The 20,578-nt window shown below is 40.0% G+C and overlaps 1 protein-coding gene across 5 annotated transcripts in view; it reads right to left on the bottom strand.

The window, feature by feature from the left end:
* The window catches only part of vti1a (vesicle transport through interaction with t-SNAREs 1A), a 113,280-nt gene that overhangs the window by 69,551 nt on the left and 23,151 nt on the right, over positions 1-20,578 (bottom strand). For 3 of the 5 annotated variants that reach the window (XM_075458105.1, XM_075458106.1, XM_075458103.1), the window contains exons 4-6: positions 19,159-19,236; positions 14,009-14,029; positions 8,194-8,278 (exon numbers count right to left, since the gene is read on the bottom strand). In XM_075458105.1, coding sequence (XP_075314220.1) covers positions 8,194-8,278; positions 14,009-14,029; positions 19,159-19,236 — 184 coding nt within the window. The remainder of the gene's footprint in view (positions 1-8,193; positions 8,279-14,008; positions 14,030-19,158; positions 19,237-20,578) is intronic. The other 2 variants (XM_075458107.1, XM_075458104.1) reach the window with 1 other exon arrangement.

The raw sequence follows: 20,578 nt of genomic DNA, 5'->3' as shown, positions 1-20,578 counted from the left end.
ATATATATATATATATATATATATATATCCATGCCACAAACATTTAATTCTGAATGCAACTATTTTTGCTTTAAAGTACTGTTCAACTTGTGTTATCAGGGTCAGCAGAAGTGAAGTAAACCTGCTGTGAAAAAGTTCCCGACAGCCGACGGTCACAGAATTGCACATTTGTTCCCACCTGTCAAGTTTTACATTTGTCAAAAGGCTGCTGAATGACTTTCCTATTCTATCAAAAACTGCCATGTGCAGAAAAATATGCATCTTCATTAGAACACATTTAAAAAAATTAAAAAAATAATCCAATCTTTTATTTCAGTAATTCCATGTAAATGTGGCCTCATTGTTGTGTGATCCTTTGGAAGCACGTGTACAAAAAACGACAACAGCAAAAATGATGACTGACGTCTAAATGTACGAGGCTCAAACTGGCACCGAGTAAGCAATAGAAAATAAACAAGTGATTAAGAATAGCAAAAGGGGAATGTTGAAAGGTAATCTCACTATCCTCTCCATTTTATTCACCCTTAAAACACTGCTGAATCTGCCCATTCCTATCTGCAGCCTGATGGAACACTCACTGCGAAGGCTCGCTGCTTGGAGCAGCATGGATCTGTCCTCTTTTGTTTTTTAGAATAAAAGGTTGTCACTTTACCACACTGTAAATGAGAACACGGGCAAGAAAGCTTTACTGGTCAAAGAGACGCCAAAGACTATTATCTTTCCTCTTTTTTTCGTGAAAAACCTTCTTTTTTTTTACAATTCTTCTTCCCAATATCTCCTCCTCTTGTTCATGCAGGAACTCTCACTCTGATGAACGTCTCTTTAAAAAAAAAAAAAAAAAAAAAATAAAATCTATTTGGACTTTAAATTTCATCTATCCTTCCGTCATTCACGGCATCATATTCATCCCTGAATTCATTTTCTGATATACGTTTTCGGGTGACAATGTGGCACAGTTCTCCCTCAATGCCATTTCTTTCCTTTATTTCTCTATTTCCATTTTTTTTCCTTTTTGTCCATCTCTCTTTCCGTTTTTAATATTTCAGCGCCTCAGATGTAGCGGCTCTTTAAAGTGCCCATGGGGGCTCCGAGTCCTTGCTTTTGTCTTCCATTTCCTTCTGAAACAGTTATTCTTTAACCCTATGCGGCTCTTCACAGTTGTTGTCTTAGCTCTCTCCTCTCTGTCGCTCTTTCTACTGCTTTCTTTTTCTCCATCTCCCCCTCGGTGTTCTCTGTGTCAGCCAGAGGTCAATACCACACTTTTTTCTCCGGCGCGCACCAAGGCAGGGGGTATCTTTTTTGTTACTGTGACCTAAAAATAGGAAGTAGAAGAAAAAAATAAAAAAATCTGATTTAAGGTTGGGATGTAGGTGTCTTTTAAGATATAGTGGTGTACCACGGTCTAGCAATTGGAGGGTCTTTTGTATCTCGAGATAAGGATTAGATTATATCAATGAATGATATGGATGAGCATTGATCGAGAATATAGAACAATTTACAAAATGACTTCATTATTTAAGGTCTCAAGGACATTTCTTTATTGAAACTGACGTTTAATTTGATAGACTTCTACTATGTTCATATGTAACAAAAAAAGGCGAGGTTAAACACACAAAAAAACGTGACATTTACCATGGCTGCACACATTCTTCATGGCCTACTCTTGAGAAAATGTTTAGCTAGTTGTTGGGTTGCATGCATTAGCATTGCCATTGCTGGCATTGTTTTCCAGTTAAAAAGACATGTCTTCATTCTACTTGGTATATCTCATCGTACCACTCAGTCAGGTGTGAAAACCCCAGTATGTTGTCGCTTAAATGTATGGAAAGTTACTGATTGCAGCTTTAAGACATACCTCAAATGTTTGAATGAATGTTTAAATCCATTTGTGCTTGAACTAAAAAAAAATAAAATTTAATGTTTGGATCTTAATTCAAGTAAAATCTGTACCAAAACAGAGACTCACATTTGTGGTAACAATGTTGTCTCATGTTTTAATAAGCAGTAAAAGCTTCACTGAGTTCTCAAGTCAGATCATTACCTCCAAGAGTCTCATTATGCTGAGAGCCTTATTGAAACTAATAACCAACTAAAGGTTTAATAATTAGAAATTCTCATAATTTTATTAAGGCAAGATATAACACTTTGTCAAGACCTAATAGAGGACCACAAGGTTTGTTTAAATTTACGCAAATAAGTCACTTATTACAGTCTTTAAAGCCCCACTCTGCCTGAGCTAATATTTGGATGTTTGCGACAACACCTGTCGATGCGAGGAGAAACGCCGAGTTGCTCGCACACAGACAGGGAACAGGCGCACACTCACAAACACATACTTGAGTCTGTTGGTTCAGCTCTCCCATTGAGGGTCTGTATGCTAGCTGGCCATTGTGCGCGTAAGGCCTTTTGTCTGGGCAGCCTGAAACGAGCGATTGCACCTTAGCTACCGCAGTTCAAGCGTAAACAGTGTTTTCATACCCTACGATACATACTGTTGCCAGTGGACCCCTAAATCCCTGGAACAGCTGAGTCCTAGGGAGTCAAAGATAATGGCGATTTATTGCAGTGCGAGGCTTTCTCATTGCCCCTCCCGCCCCCCTTTCCAATCGTCCCTCCACCCCACCTCCTCCCTCAAACAGATTAAAATTAAGCCGTAAACATGTGAGGATGGAATTAACACATTTAGTGAGTCTCCTCTTCCCACATCCCATTTTCGCTGCAGAGCGGCTGATCCCCGCTGCCGAACGTGGGTGCAATTTTAATGACTCGCAACGTTTTTGAAGTCCACATGAAAAAAGCGTCGCTCGCCGTTTGTGGCGGCGCTAGATATGGCTGGGCCATGGCCGGCCATGATTGGGGGGGGGGGACACGCCGCCGACTCGGACTCCAGGCTCTTCGATAGGATCGGTGTCATTTTCCTCTCTACGATAAGACGCCTTGCTGACAAGGTCCGATTAGGAGAAAAAAAATCATTATTGGTACGCCTTTCATCCATCGGGGGTTTACCGATAAACAGCTCACCCACGGCTAGATTTTCTGAGAGCGAGATGTTACGCGTTGAAGCATATACATTTAGGAAATGTGGTTTCAAGCGAAATTTTGACAGCGTTTTTTAACAATTATTTTCTCTTTAAAAAGCTATAGAAAACGTCTTTTTACCCTTTAAAAACATCTTGTTAAAGGGCCTCCTTTCTTGTTAGCAGAAAACTCATGCTGTGAAATATTTAAGTCTTCGCTCTCGCCTCCATTAATCAAACAATTATCAAATAACGCCATATTCTTTTTGAACACAATACAATACACCGATTGTATCTGCCCACGAAAAAAAAAGGGATTTATTATGCTGTACCTCAAGGAAATCCACTTTAGCAAACGTCCTTTTAAAAAGGGAAATGGAGAAGAGATGCTTAAAATATTCAAACTACATTGTAGAACAGAGAGAATATGGTAGAAAAGCAGTGGGAGAAGATTCAGCTACTTGTTATTAAGAAAAAGATTTACATTACATTTATATATAAGTACATTGCATATTTCTACGTATCATTAATATATAGAGACGAAATAAATGATGTTGCATTAGGTAATCAAACAGAACTTTAAAAGAACATTATCAAATTATTTTAAAAGTTATCTTTTAAAAAGGGTAGGAACTCCAAAAATCATCCATTTCAATACATTTTTTAGAAAACAACAGAAATCAAAATTTCTATTTTTATAAATACGACAAACTGCACTGCAAAACATTCTTTATTACTTTCTATATCATTTATATTGTACAATATGACAAGCAAAATATTTCAAATATTAAAGGATGAGACGTATTAAATACGAAGCTGGTAAGAGCTTTTGATTAAAGGACATTTCCAAATGTAACCGATTATGTCATTTGTTAAGTGTATGCTTATGGAGGCGCAGGCGCCACTTAGGTGGCCCAGCACCAAAAGAATCATCGAGTCTGATCTTTAGAGGCAACGGGGAGAAAGAAAGCGAGTGGGAGAGAAACAGACGAAGATGGAGGGGGAGAGATAGAGAGTCGGGACAAACGTGTGCTGTATTACTGGGCCACTCCAGCACCCATGGACTCTCAGCAAGATTCAAAGCCACACTCTGCTTCAAAAGGGAGCCATGAAGATTTTTTTTTTAATGTTTACAAAAACATATTTATTTATTTCTTGTCACTCTGTCATTTATCTGTTTATTTCTTGCAGTCCCAGCACCCCTTGCTCTGCCACTGAAATCCTGTTCGATGATGCCGACATGCTTGCCCCCCACCCCGCCCTGCCCCCCCGTCTTTTAATACCACTGCAGTTGAAAATCAAACTGCTCTAAAACAAATTGATGTACTCTTTAATATAGTCGTCACATCATCACAGGGTCCTCACGCGTCTGCCTTGGTGACAACTGCAGGGCTGCTTAGCTTAGCCCAGCGACGGCTGCCACTTTGTTGGTCGCTTCAATGATTTATCACAAAAAAGAGGGAGAGAGATCGTGAGAGCGGGAAGAGAGAAAAGGGGAGAGACAGAAAGAAAAATCCCCAGGATCATGATTGAGTCACTGGCACCTTTGATTGACAATGTCTAATCAGATTATCTCCATCCTAATATAGTTGATAGCCTGTGGTGTTGCTCTCTACCTGGCATGGTGTGAACTTTGAGCTTGGCTGGGGCCCCTTGGGGCCACGACCCAGTCCTCTCTGCTTATCTAAACGGGGCTGAAATCAATCCCTAATGAGCTGTTTTCATTTTGCGGGATTGATTACAAGCCCCAGAACACCAAGAACACGTAGCTAAGAAGTCTTCCCAGCCTCTTGCTCGCCACCTTTTAAAATGCATAGTGGCAGTGCTTTTGTCTGCCTCCGTCTTTGTTTCTGCAGCTCATCTTGCTGGCATTGGGAGGTTATATGTGTCAGGTAAACACATATAAAGGGGGACACATTGTCAAAATAAATTCCCTCCTCATCTATCAGATAGTTTTTTTGAATTAAACAGTTTTTAAACACTGTTTTTGATATGACACCAACTGTAATACAGTTTAATCCAAATTCATTTCTTTTACATTTCATGTTAGAATTTTAACATTTCGGTCTTTAAAAAAAAAGAAGGCTAAATTAATGCAAATAAATTGAATTCTGTTGATATTGCTGCTGACAGTAAATGGATTTTTTTGAGAGGGCAAATTCATGTCTTGTATGAACTGTCAATCAATACTCATACCCTCTATTTTAATGAATAATTAGTAGAAAGGTAGAATTGCTAATGATCGCAACTTGGATGTCCTGTCTGACATGCTGTTTCGATTTCTAAACAACCAATAATAAATCATTCAAAATATTTTCAAGTGTGGAGGGAAGGGTTGAAAATTTGGCACGTCTTTGATTTAACATCAGTCTCCACATTTGACAAGCCTCCATATTTGGGCATTTCAAATGCTCTTGACTCAAATGTCTTTAAAGTGGCAAACTGCATGCCCTCCCCCTTTATTTACTGCCCTCTTTAACTGGGCTATCCCTCATGTCTGCCTGTTGCTGTGCCTGGGCTTTTAAGTCAGTGCTCTTCACTAATGAAGTTCTATTCTTTATTTATGAGACAAACAGAGAACCCTGGTTCTTGAGGGTGCGTGTGGTAAATAGCTCTGCATGTCCAAAGACTATCCTCTATATCCCTCTGAGGGCTCTCACTGCTTTTGGCAAGCCTTTGTTTTCACCAAATACACTGGAGACACTGAGAATGGAGGAAAAAAGAAAAGAAAAAAGAAAAAAAGTTCAAATGTCTGTGATAAAATGGTACTGTGTCAAGATTCATCTTTTCTCAGAACTAAGATTCCTCGTTTTTTTGCCTTAAATGTGACCTAGAAGCATACTGGCTTTTTTGTTCCCGGTCATTAAAAAACATATTGTTAGCGGTGAAGAAGAGAGGGAAGAAAAGCTGAGTTTCAACGACATTTCTTTGTTTAGAATCCTTCTTTTTGAAATAAAATGTCTTTCCGTTCTGCTTCTCATTGGTCAATTTAGTTCATTAGGGTCATTGTGGATGGACACTACACTTTGAATTACTGCAAACTAATGATGCTAAACAGCCAAGATGTTAAAAGAGAGTGGAGGTTTATAGCAAGAAAAGGTTTGACTACACAGTGTCCAGTGTGACTGGAGAAACACTTAATGCTCTTATACTTGTTTAATGCCTGTGATGGCATACCTCTGCATTTGAAAACAGACAACACTCCCCAACAATTGCTAATGACATATTCATACTGTAAATGCATAAAGCGTCGTGGCACTACTTGGATTTTTATTTCATTAGAATGCGTTTTTCAGTGTGAGCGAAGGAGACACAATAAAGAGCCTTTGACGGAATATATAAAAGCAAACGATTCGATGTTTTGGAGTTTTAGAGATCTTTGTGTGTCCCATGTACAACATTACCATGATGCAAATAGTGCAAGTGTGAATGGAAATGTCTGGAAAGTGTTGCCATCGTGAGACCACTCGGGTAAATGTATAGTTTTCAATGAGCGAACGAGACTAAATCAAAGACGGAAGGAATATGGTATCAGATGGGGAGTCTGTCGAGCCTTAAAAACCCAGTCGATCCATCTGGTACACAAATCTTTGTCCGAACTATGTTTGTCTATGTTGAGAGCTCGGCATATAAAGCAATTAGTCTGGTAAAGAACTGCCTGCTCTCTGTTCACCCACATCTCTTGTGCAGATGTATTCTCTTTTTGACCTGAAAACATTGCCATTTCAGGTTGTGCATCTGAGCGGAGGGTTGGTATCGACAGCAGAGTAAAGGAAGGGGTCATGGATTAAAAACACAGGGCGAAGCTTCCCCACCAAACCACAAACACACCCCACAGCTGGTGTGGGCCAAGCCAAGTGTGTGGGACCAAGGCAGGATAAACGAGCATTGTTCTTAGCTACTCACACGCATGGTGGATGAGACAGCCACCAGTGACACAGGGTCAAGGGGCATGTGGTCGACAACAGCGGGAGAAACCGCTGGGCCCAGGAGGTACTGAACAATGTTAAGCCAGGGCCCAATTCTTCACCAACAAGCAAGCTGTGAGGCAAATGATCAATACAAGCTGCTGTGAGAGACGTGGCTGGGTAGAGGTAAGAAGGAAAAAAAAAACCTCTTCCAGCTGTCGCAGAATTTAACACCGTCGAGAAACTGGGGTAATGTCAGAATCATCTGAGACATTTGAATCAACATTTTTAAGCAGAGAAGGCAGATTGTATTTATGAATTTGTGAATGCAAGTCACAGAGAACATCAAAAGCTGATGGTCTGCGTGCGAACCTTAGTTGACTTGAATTATTAAATCTGTCGATGTCGCACACACCAGCCACCTCGCGATTATAGTGTAAATTGACAAACTTTTTCAAAACTACAACGGAAGCCACAGAAAGCTGGTTGATACTTCAAGAATGAGCTTTGATATATCTCTGAGGAATACACTGTGCCTCAATAATGTGGTGACTGTCAGGGAGGAAGACAGGAAGACAAAAACACATGCTAACTGGCTAAATCTATTTAAGATCCCAATGAGATTTTTATTCCTATTTTAAGATTAAAACCATCCTTGATAATGAGGAAAAAAGGAGTTGCTGTGTTTTTTATTAGATGGTTTATTCGGAAAGTGATATGTTTTTATTTTCTTTCTTCTGCACTTCTGAATTAAGAACTTCAGGAGGAATGCTGACATTGTTTATTTTCATAGACCCCTATCCGTTTATGTGTGTGTGTGTGTGTGTGTGTGGGGGGGGGGGGGGGGGGGGGGGGGGTAAATAAATGAAAAAAAAAAAAAAAAGGCGCAGCACCGTCAACCCAACACACTTGCATACATAACACACACTGACACACACAACCATAGTGATGCTTGAATTTTCTTCAGGAGCAGAGCAAGGAGAAGCAGCACCCGATCTGTCGCCTGTACACTTCTCCCTCTACCTCCCTGGCTCACCTTTGATGTGCTCCCGAAAATGTCATCAGGCGTCAAGGAAGGAGCGTTTTTTTTTCCCCTTAAAGACCCCCCCCCCCCACCTCGCCTTCCCCCCTCCAAACACACACAAACTTGCACAAACACACATATCAACTCACCTCGCATATGAGCAAGACAATTTGCTGTCGCTCACTCATCCTCACCACTATCTTGAACCCCCCCACTCCTTTCCAATCCATAACAGAATGCATACCAGTTTCTACTGCTATCTGGTAGCCGGCCTCCAGTCTCCGCGATGACCTTTCCAGCTTCTCTGTGTTGTCCAACAGATGTGCTCGCTGCAATAAACAGAGGGGGAAAAAAATAAAAATAAATAAATAACGCCAGAGAAACAAACAGAAAATAAAAATTGATTGAGAGGGTTGGGACCCGTTTCAAAGAAACACATCAACACTGTCACCTAAACCGACAAATCACATCTACAGCGACAATATAATACAACCAGGTTGGCAATAACCTTCATGGATGACAATGTGTTGTATGTTCATGGAATATCAAGCAAATGCATGTTGAGGCTGACAATGTATTAGGTGCCGCTGCCTCATCTTGGACATAAAAAGAATAACTTGTGGAAGCGTTGTTGCTTCATCGTGTCGTTTCACAACCTTTGAAACTTTGCTCCACAGAGAATGGCAAAGGCATAGAGCAAATTAGGAGAGCAGCATTTAATTTAAAGAGCCCTGTCCAGGTGATGGAAGCCAGATGAAGGAAAACTGTAAGAGAAAAATCCGCATCTACCGAGTTCCAGCCTGGGAGAGGAAAACAGTAACACTAATATATTGGGATGGATTTCTGATGGAACCTTCAAATCCATCAACATTTCAAATGCAAATAGAGAAATACAATGTCATAATCATCCCAAACAATATCATTACAGCTCTTTTCTGCAACATGTTTATCCAAACCGGATGATAAACAGTAATTCATGATGTATGAGTTACTGTGTTCCCCCTTGGCTTCCTCACAGCTCTCAACATTTGACAAGCCTGCCCATTTACAGCATGGAGCTCAGAGAGCGTATCAAGAGAAGACGCATTTTTATAAATTATTAACAAAGCAATTTGATCTTTTTTTTCTCAAAGTGAAAAGCCTATCCCAGCCGTCATTGGGCGAGAGGCATGGTACAACCTTCACATGTACAAATATGATCCCCAGACTTAATTCAATGGCTCTTATTGGACTGATGTCATGTCAAAATCTAGATGGACTCCCGAAGGTGTTTTAACACACCCAATTAGATTTTTCATTTGATTTCAACGTATAATGTTCGCTTCAAGTAGATTTTAAATGTTGAATAAACTGTTATTTGGGTTTCTGGTTTTAAACAAAAAAGATCTACGATCATCTGCCAAGATAATATTACTTTACAATCTATCATGTGGCCTGTCCAGTCTCAAAAATGTTAATCCATGTTAAGTACGGAGTTTTAACCACCTTCAAACAACAAATACAGTCTTTTATTATCAATTATTCTGATAAGACTTCATGTCTAAGTTCATAGCAGCATAATCATGGAAGAGTTAAATGTTTACTCCAGTGTTGCTGGTTTTGATGGCCTTTCTAACATGCTGCGTTAAGAAACTGATCAGATGGAACACATCTGACACTCAAAAGCAACCCGATGAATGACAACCGCCCCACTGACAGGGTTTTATGCCCATCACATCAGCGAAGGGGACAAGGACTGAAATCTCTAGTCTTGGTTGGGCTGTCAAAATGTGTACCAGCTAATCACTCAGAGGAAATGAAAAATGTGGAGAAGAAAAAACACAAGCCAACGACACACTTTTCAAAGTTTGACAACAAGAGGGATGGGAAAAGAGCAGGGAGGAGAAAACTCCCTCTGAACTCTTCTCCTTCCCTCGTTTCCTTTTTCTTTGTGCCGCTGACAGATGTCATTTAAAATTGCAGAGATACTTTTAATAGTTAAAGGGAGGGCAGGGGGAGGATGGAGGGATCGGATGACGTGATAAAATGGGCTTGTGGTAGAAGGAGACCAATAAAGAAATGGTGAGAGGAGCTGGATGTAAGTTGTGATGCGTTTTTTTGGTGAAAGGTGTGGTAGGGGGCTTTGAGGATGGGTTGCATGGGTGTGGAAGTCGTAGTGGCACCAACAGACATGGTGGCAGTGTGCTCGTGGGAGAAAATGGATACCAAAACTTGGGCTATAATGAGCCTCTATGGATCAGCTGAGATAGAGGGGACGTATTGACATGCAATGCTTAAGCTAATACACCTAGACCATGGCTGCACTGCCTGTGTGTGCCTGGGAGCATGAGGCAGCCAGGGATACTGGCAGAGTAGCGCACTCCCCGAGTTCTTCAAAGAGCTCAAGTGATTAGTATGTTATCATTACCATTCGAAACGTGATTTTCCTATTCCCTCTCGGCAAAGGTGACACGTCTCGGGAAGACGGCCGGCAGACTCGCTGCAATGGAAAGCCACTTCAAAGCTTTCTCCTCCTGAATTTCTCTCTCTCTGTGTCTCTTCTCTGCCTCGTTCAGTCTTCTTTTAGGGCCGGGGGGAAGGGAGGGTGAGTGTGGGTGGGTGCGTGAGGTGGGAGGGGGTGCTGCAGGGTAGCGGTGGCAGTGTGTACGTGTGTGTGATCATTAGAATAATGTGTCCCGAGTTTGACGGTGACAGAACCTGAAGGAAAGGGTGAGAGTTCAGCCACCACGAATCTGGTAATGGCACACTGTGATGGCCCTAATAATAATGGAGTAATCCAACCCTGAACACAAGATGATACGACAGAAAATAATGAAAAGGAACATGTACAATTAAAACTGAGCATCCTCCACTACAGTCAAGGGCATAATAGAAATGAATGTCTAAAAGCCAAAATGGAGTCACTGATGAGAAATTCTACAGTGCTCCAATAGGCTAATGTTGCACAACACCCACAAAACTTGTATTTAAGTGTAAATGCTCTGCTGGGAACTTTATCTAAAGAAGTGAAGTCCAAAACATCCTCGTCAGCATTTATGTTGAGATAAACGCAAAGTGATCTTGGGCCCCTACAGTGTTACAACATGCATATCGAGGCCTGACCCCTGCGATTCTGATGAGACAACCGACACACATACTAACAACTACTCAAGCAGAAAGTACAAGCTCACAACTCATTTCTTTCAGTTATCCACTTGAAAAGCAAAAAAAAAAAAAAAAAAAAAGAAAGATAGAGAAAATAGGTATCTCATGAAATCATATCCGATTGTCTCATGGAGCCTTCTAGCAAAAGACTTAAATACAGTACATTATAAATATTGTTCATCTGCGAGTGCACGGGTGCATCCCCAACACCGCCACTTCTTCGTATGCACGCCTTTTCATCTGACACCTACATTTTGAACAAAGATCTTCTTACGAACCACAAAAATGGTGTTTTTTTGTTGTGCTTTTTTTGCGTCAAGAAACACTCCTCAGTTGTAAGTTATTAACGGGGAGCCCCAGAACAATGCAGCTGTAGCTCAAAAGAAATCTCTCCCCTCTTCTTCCGTTCTCCTGCCTTTTTTCAATATCAAACACAGGCAGTTACTATCACCATTTTCCAAAGTTCAGATGATTTCCTTATTATTTCAATAAGGGTGGGGGATAGTCAAAGTGAATAATGATGACAGCTGTGATTCAGACTGACTGTGTGATCTTCTGTGCCGTTTGTTTGGGACTTGTAAGACGAGGAATTACAAGTGTCAAACAGCTGTGAATATGGGTGCTAAATATTTAAACATGTTTTTCAGCTGAAGGGGGAAAAAAAGTACTTTTTTTAAAAGCAGGGCTTAAGTGTATATAAGCTGTGCCAGCCTTTGATTCAAGTGGAGGATGAGCAAGGGGGTGAAAGACAGAAATGGCTACGAGGCAAAGAATCGAACCCAACTGCGCAGGCCGGACAACAAGAAAAAGGATGGACAAATGAGGGAACTAAAGAGGCCTTCTGGTCCTCAGGCTGGGAGGAAAAGCACAAAAAGTGAGAGGAAGAAGGAAAAAACAAGAGAACAGCTTCTTGAAAAGAAAAGCCACGATAAATCGGTGTCTGAGCAAAGTTGGATCTCTAAATTACAGACAGGTGAAAATGGAGGAAGAAGTAATAACTCCAAATTATAAAGGAGCTCCAACCCATGAACAGCAGAAATGTATAAGCCCTAACCATGCACTGTGACACGTAAAACTAACCATGTATATTAATTCAAGCCCTATCCATATATTCTTAACAACTTATCCTGACCATTTGTGTGTAAGACGTGACGTAGTTTGGGTCACAAACTGGGGCGCCTTGCATGAAAAATGGCAGAGTAAGCCTCCGTCCACCCCTTTTTCCTTCTTCAAAGTTTTTGTGGCCAAATTATTCTTCATACTCGTAAGGAACACGAGGAAGTGTGCTCGTTACTTGGAAGCGTCTGCATAATGAATGTTATGTACATCATCATATGGCAAGACAGCGAGCGTCAACGTTGTAAAGGATGTAATGAGAAGTTCAACATTACTGTGGCAATATGTAGAAAGATGCTGATGTCATCACACGGTGAGACGTAAGCTGCGAATCCAGAGAGAACCGAGTGAAAGAACCGTAGTCCTCGTTCAACTTTTGTGCCTTTTTTTTGGTGAAACTGCAACATTTTGAGCTGTGGGCCAACATAGCTATTACAAGTTTTGGATATAATGAAACCTACGCCTGAACTAGAGCCACGGACCCCTTTTCACATAAGATTCTCAGAAATGTTAGTCATCATATTGCATCAAGAGAAGCTTTGTTTTCTTTATAATGTAACTACAGTGCAAAGTTACTATCTACATAAAAAAAAGTTTTAAAAATGTACTTTCGATGAAAGTAAAACAACACTGAAGCCAACTTGAGAAGAATTGTACTAAAGGTTTGGACCCTTAAGATTCCTGTGTTTAAGTATTGACATGCTCTTTAAAAATGACTTGAAACATCATTGCTTAAACTGACCTCACCTATAATGGATTGTGTAATCATGTTTTTCCACATCCCTTATCAAAATGATCTCAAGAAGTCTGTTTTTTTTGTTTTTTTCAGTCCTAAGGATTTAACAATTGAGCACTCAACAGATACACTTTATTAACTTTAATATTTTGTTCCAACAAGAAAACAGGTTTATGTTTCCGCACTCACCTTTCATCAGCGCATGTGATCAGCTTAAAAATGTTAAAAACATTATGATTATTGTGCTGTAATCTTGGCATCTAGCATCCATCCCAATTCATAAGGATAGTTGAAGTCAAAAAAGCAGAGTGCTTTTTTAATGCTCGGATATAATGGAAACTTTTTTCTTTTTTTTTAAATGAAAGACTCGATCTGTGAAACAATGCCAAAGACAGCCTCCAAAACAAAGCAATTTGGGGGAAAGCTCAAATAAAATGGTACAATGCAACTGGAAATTTTAATTCCAAGTGTGAGCAAAAGGATTCATTTATTTATCTTTCTACTTTTGGGACGAACTGACCTGTGTAAGTACAGAGTTTTTATCTGGGCCTGATCTCATATACGTTCATATGATGTACAAACCAGCAATGCAACGAATAAAAGAAAGTTCATTTCCTTTCGACATCACCCTCACTCTTGTGCTGTGTGTGACTGAGTTCCAAGTTACATTTACACTGTGCACGTGGCTCTCCATTCAATACACTTAAAGTTACAGCAAACTTTACAGGCTGCCGCTGCCACTTAAGACAAAGAAGTTCTGAACTGCTTTGGTCCCCATAACTGCAGCTACTTTAAACCTTGCTTGAACTCCCAACATTTGTCTTCAAAACGGTGCTTCGGAAATAAAATTTCATCTTCACTTTTTCCATATTTGAGGGAGTAGGAACAAGGAAACTGGCCTTTAGTGAACTCATTATCTGTGGTTTGGCCTTTCAGCTGTTCAATCAGACATGCAAAGTGTCCAAATGAGCTGATTTTAATTTTCTACAGGAGAGAAGAGGGCAGAAGGAAATTACAGTGGGAAAGCAGGATTCAAATTGTTTAAGAGCAGAGAAGCACTTACCTCCTCGCGCAACTTTATCAACTGCATGGTGAGAGCAGAAAGAGAAGAGAGAAAGATGGAGAGGTTGAAGGGCAGATTTTAAAAAAAGCAGAATCGTGGCAGGAAGACAGTCATGTGGCTGGATGCACAATTAAACTTGACGACTGATATATTTAGCATTTGGAAAACACAAGACAACACAATAAACGAAGATAAGCCCAGCGGTTGGGCTTACATCCTTTTTGAACAAACAAAGATCAAGTTCTGCTGCTGTCACGTTAAACAGGGGGGTGGGGACTGGATCACTTGACTCGCATCATCAGCCAACATTATCGAGAAAGTCAGATCACAGAAGTCGATATTGCAAGAGAAAAATGAGCAAAATATAGTGTTTACAGTATGTCTAAATGTTCAATGAGATTAGTCAGCGTCTGTTATTGTAAAGGATAAAAAAAAAAGAAACGTGTGCCTTTTGGAGCCCATTTGCAGAAACGCTGAAGCAAAGTATTTGTGCCGCTGATATATATTTAATGTTGCTCATCAATCCCAGTAAAGGTGCCTGCTGTTCAGACTGCGTATGGAAAGCCAAGCGAGGGCACCATTGTATATAAGTAAAATGCTGCTTATCACTGGAAAAGCCGCAGCTGATGAAAAATGAATCTTAGCATAGCTATACATTTTTGATGACAGAGAATTGCAAATTTAAAGTGAAGTAAATAAGAAATGCTTTTCCTATTCCCTGTTCTAAAGAAATCGTGCATCTCTGATAATGAGTCAGACATTTGAGGGAGGGCCGCAGTCCCATTTGCACATTAATCATGCCCATCACAATTAAAAAGGTTGTTCTTAAAAGGCAGTAGAGAGGAGAGACGTACTTTATGAAAGAATGCAACGCATTTAGCAGAAGGAACGCATTTTTGACAGGGAACTTTGCGTTTTAGGTGGGATCTTTTTTTTTCCAGTTGTTGGCAAAATTCACAATTTGCAGACGACAATTACTTGCACTGTTCACTTCAAATATGGTTAGTCTGTAACCTTTTTATATCAAATAGTGAGGAGTCATTGGATCGAAAATGACAACCTTCAATGCCAACTTTGAGGCTGGAAAACAACAAGTGCAGGCTCCAGGAATCAAATGTCCACTAACTAAGAAAAGTTTGCATTTACAATGAAACCCTGACAAAAATGAATGGTTTAAAAACACAACTGCACTGCATTTAGTTTTATTTTTTTATATTCATACATCATTTTATTAATACACATCTCTGATTCTAATATCTCCTCTAATTTTAAAACATCGGGTAAACACTTTGAAAATAATGTGTCAATATTAATCATTTGCCACCCTGACATAGAATGCATTTCACACATTGTTCAAATCTTGAGTTTGCCACAGCGCGGCTCCTTATAATTTTAGAACAATCTCAAAAACAGTCCTTGCATCATTTTTGCTAGTCATAAAAATATATCTAAAAGCACCTAACTGTAGTGCCGCAACTGAGAAAACTTGTCAATATCTGTAATGTGGGAGGTACACAAGTATAACTTCATGTTTCTCTAAAAGAGCTCTTACCCTTGAACATGTTGGCAGCAACATGACTCACTTTAAAGACGAAACTGTCTCTTCTAAGTTGAGTAACAACTCCCCGCTAAGAATGCCTTATTGAAGAGGCCAAAGTTTAAAACGACACTGTGGATGTGGTTATTTGGGGCTTGAACGAGCCCATCAGATCCTGCGCTCCCTGAACCCGGCTCTGCCATCAGTCAATGGATACCAAACAAAACTTGTTCTAGCTCATTTGTGCTGCCTGACTGATTGTAAGTCCTTGAGGAGGATTTGTTAAAACTATACGAAGGGTATGTTTAGCTATATTTCTTGTTGTTTTGCCCCTTTTTTTTTTTTTTCCTTTGGCATCCATTCTTCAGCGTGGACAACGATGCTTGTGCTGCTCAAGAGATATGCAGCAGTAAATACAGAATATTGTGAATGGTGTAATTACTCCTGCATGAGCTCCTTTCCTTCTGTTTTTGTGATGCCAGCCAGTATTCAAAATTGCACTGCTGCAATTTTTCTGTTATGGTAATCAGCAATTTCTATTTTTTTTTTCCCCCCCCAAACAAAAAGATTTTCTCTTTTTTTTTCTTTTCTCTCTCTCTCTTTTTTTTCTTTTTTTTTTTTATCCAATACGGAATTTGATACAAGTGGTAATCTGGATCCTTTGTAGCCTGTAAAATCTGGTCCGTGCCGGCTCAAACCAGCACAATCTCTTGTGGCCAAGCCTTCTGCTGTGACTGAAATCGAAACTATTCCGTATAGTGTTTGTGTGTGAGAAATGTGTGTGCGTTCATCGCTTTGTGTGTGGCGTCGGCGTGTGTATGCGTGCGCACGCGCCGACGTCTATGCGTGCGTTGCATGCAGAGGGAAATAGAAAGAGGAAAAATGTGCAATGGTAGCCTACCACATTATTAAAAAAAAAAGAGTGATAGTGCCAATTCAGTCTCTGTCCGCATACAGATAACGAATAAATGCCGAACTCTATTAAATCGTCCTTTAGCCATTATCGCAGGGCCAACACGCCATTTTTAGAACTTATGACGGTTCCCTATTTACTTAGCTATAAATCCTTGCCATGTAACCAGCAGATTTGTGACTGGTAATGATCTGCTCAGCCAGGGCTATATGAAATGATCCTGACCTCTTTCAGATCGTCAGGAATTAAATTGACCAACTTGCCCCGGCCCCCACCATCTTTTTCCCCTCTCCTGTCGCCGCCGTCTCGTTAGATGAAAAAAACAACCCTAAAGTTCCGAGTACTCCACTCACAGCGAGACCAAAACAAATATCATCTCCACAAGTTTTTAAAAAAAGAAAAAAGAAAGAGGCAAACACGGCACCTGGAAGACAAAGGGAAAACGTCTGTTTAACCTCGCTTTAGCACCCGACGTCATCTTTTTGTGTCTTTGTGTAAATGTGTGTGTTTCAGAGAGAGATCTGTTTTTTTCAATGTCACCTTAAGTCATTGTAATTACATTTAAATTACCCTTTTTTTTTAATATACATATAAAAAAAAAAGACTGCAATAAAACAAAAAAAGATGGTGTGTCAATTATTGTTGCTTACATCATTTATGTGTATAAAGTTAGACTCATATTCCTAAATACAAATATATTTGAATGTGCAGCTATTCTATTTATCTCATTGGAATTAAATAAAATGAACAAATTCCATATTTTGATTTTATCTATATGATTAAAAAAATGTTGCTTATTTAATTAAAACTATTATATCATTAGGACATCCAAATTATAAATAAAAACGCCAAAGCTGTGTGTTTGAAGATTTAGTAGTTAATTTCCACTATCTATAATTGTACCAGTATAGCATTAAATTAATGCATTTTTTCGTTTTTTTTCCCCATTTAGTAAGTGAACAATATGAAATAAATTAACATGAAACAAACTAAACTACAGTTGTCAAGGGTAATAAAAAAACAACAATAATCTAATAAAGCAGCAATTCCCCCTAAAATTATTAAATAAATATTGCATTACCTGATACAGTAATAATTTCAGAATTGTCCTTAATAATCTTTTCTTTTTCATTCAAATGTGAAAAATAAAGATTTAGAAATACTGCTTTTAAATATATTCAAATGTATTTTGTTATAAGGGGGAAATGGCATTTTAACTCAAGCGCAATCTATTTTTTTTTTTGTTTGTTTGTTTGTTTTGTTTTTACTTTGGCAGGATTTTGATCGGACCCATCAACGTCTCAAATGTGGCATTTCTGACAGCGAGTCTCCCTCCAACTTCGGCATAAAATGTTGGAGTCACTTTTGTGTCTCACTGATTTGCCTGGAATATGCATATCAATTACTCATCTTGGCTCGAGATACATATGTCTCTAAGATGTGCAGTTCACGGGTCATCATTGAAATGGTAATAGGGAAAATGTTCAAAAAACAACTTTATTTAGCTTTGCTTGGTTGTGGATCATCTGAATACACTCCCATAAAGCACCGTGAGACAAAATGAGCAAATATGCATTTAAAGTATTCATCTTGTTTTCCTTTTGCAAGTGCAAAGCTTTTATTGGAGAGTGGATGTGCATGTCTGAATGGGTCTTGAGACACAGTAACCCATGCAAGCTCACATCTGAGTCTAAAGACAAAAAATAATTAGTCAAAAGACCATTTTTTCTGCGTATCCGACTGGCAGTTGTGCAGGTGAGCAGTAAGTATTATAGGTTTTACACATACTAAACAATGCTGTTTGCTGTTTCATAGCAGCTTGATATTTATTCGAAACTCAACTTGGATCTAAAAGAAAAGGCAAATTTTAGGCAATTAAGATCGCTATTTAATATAATTGTTTTTCTTAATAATTGACATTTAGACAGGTGGTGTGTTAATTAATCCTTTGTAGATATTACTGACGATTAAAAAAAAAAAAAGTGTTTAATGTGCTCGCCGTCTGAGATTTAGAATTCAACATTTAAATTCAACTGGCTTTACTGTCTTCATTATATATAAACCAGTTGTAAATATGTTGATAGAAAACAGATTTAAAAAAGCAACATAAAAACGTCAAATAGAATTCAAGATTTCTGTTGAGGCAGACGGTACATTTCTTTGGAATGCTGCATCAGACACTGTTGGCTTTTCTCATGTCATCAGTGCGTGAACCTGTCATTCATTTGGAGTATCTCCACAGAGCAAGCTTGCCACCGCTGGAGTTTACAAAAAGACAACAGGACGATATTTAGCGATTCTGTGTGTTCGTTTGCGTGCGTGTGTGTGTGTGTGTACCTTGATCTAGAGGATCTATTATGAGCCTAAGTCGGCACCCGGCTGGAGAGCAGCTGTGGGACGGTTGGAGTGGGGAGACTGGGGTTTTGGATTGAAATTTGTGGCGAATTGTGTGCTTGTGTTTAAGTTCGCATTTGTGTGTGTGTTGCTCACAATCTGGCTTTGACCAGACACCGGTCCCATGCCCTGAGCCCACTCACTGACAGGCCCGGCTTTGCATTAAACAGTGTTCCTTCCACATGACTTGGTGACAATAGTGTGGCTTCAGCTCTCGATGGCCCCTGTGAGGGGCCCACCTCCTCACCCTGGGGGCCAGTCAGCCACCCACACTGGTGTCGTTTGGGTCCCTGATTAGCACCTCACCTGGCCCTCCGAGGAGCTGGCGTCATCTCCCAGGAGCTCGTTGCGCACCTCATCGCTGTAGGCAATACGTGACCTTTTCTGCAAGGGTAGGAGGATGAGGAAGAGGGACAGAAAGAAGAAGAGGAGGAAGAAACGGAGGAGAGCAAAAAGAGAAAACAAGTGGGGAAATATGGCTTAGTACTGCGGTTGATGCAAAAACACAACAGGCATTCCTTAAGCACGAGAGCCCCCTAATGGAACATGGTGACAAACCGATTTATATACATGCAGGTTGTTTATATTTGTGTGTGTGAATCTTTTTGTGGGTGCACCCCTAAAACACATGTAATGACAACAAACAGTAGTCCGGGTTTGTGCTCATGCTTCCTTCAGAGATGCTCTACTGTACACAGTGAAAAAAAAAAAGAGTCCCCCCAACACCACCTTGCCCACTTAAACAAATACAAGTTGAGGGATTGAAAAAAAAAAAAAAAACTTATGCGTATGGAGAGGCTATGGAGCAGGGGGACAGGAGAGAGGGCCGGGGAGATGTATTATGAGGAAGTATCACTTGTCAGTGCTAAATCTTTTCTGGGGGGCTGTCACTGCTGTCATCTCAGTGCAGTGGCAGCCTCTGTGATAACACCAATGCTGTGAGTCAGACAGGGAATAATTCATCACCCATTGGCGGCCCATCGGATTTAGGGCTGCCTCTCTCTTTCACACACAGAACCTCGCAAAAACTCTCTCCCACTCTCTCTCTTTCTCTCTCTCTCTCTCTTTCTTTCTACGGATAGGCTAAAATGAGAAGGAATGCCATGTCTCACCAAAAAAAAGGAAAAAACAACACCCAAAAAAAGACAAACACACAGACGCACATTTCACACACACTTCAAGAGTGTGCCACCTCCGATTGTAGAAGAGTGGGCTGCCGTTGTACTGCTTGTTTACAGACGCCCGACCCATGGAAAAACAGCCTCTTGGCATGCCCTCTAAACTAAACACACACCAGCAGTAGAAACAGAAAGTGTTTACTAAGCCTTCTTCGCCTTCCCTCCCTGCCTTGACGGGCTTTTTCGAAGGTGGTGCTGCCGGAGTCGAGCAAAATCAAAGACAAACACCAGAAGAAGAAGAATGAAAATATCATTTTTCCTCCTCACAAATTATTTTCTGTATTTCTTTATCCATTTATTTTTGTGATTAATTTGAAATAAGTCCGGGAAGTGCATTATAGAGCCAATTGAGGCAAAATAAACACAACAGAGGAAATCAGTGAGGGATCACCAATTATGTGTTTGGGACATTCTTTTCCTCAAAGGCAATATCTTTTGCTGCCATCTTGCACCATTAAAAGTTTGAAGAAGCTTTTTTTGTATTAGGTACATGCTACTTTCCGTGGGAAAAGCCTGAACCAAACTTGAAGAAGAAAAAAAAAAAAAAA

This window comes from Odontesthes bonariensis, chromosome 23, assembly GCF_027942865.1.
Source record: "Odontesthes bonariensis isolate fOdoBon6 chromosome 23, fOdoBon6.hap1, whole genome shotgun sequence".
In the NCBI taxonomy this organism is placed as follows: Eukaryota; Metazoa; Chordata; class Actinopteri; order Atheriniformes; family Atherinopsidae; genus Odontesthes; species Odontesthes bonariensis.
The sequence above is the reverse complement of the archived record's forward strand: the minus strand, read 5'-3'. Positions and strand labels throughout refer to the sequence as shown.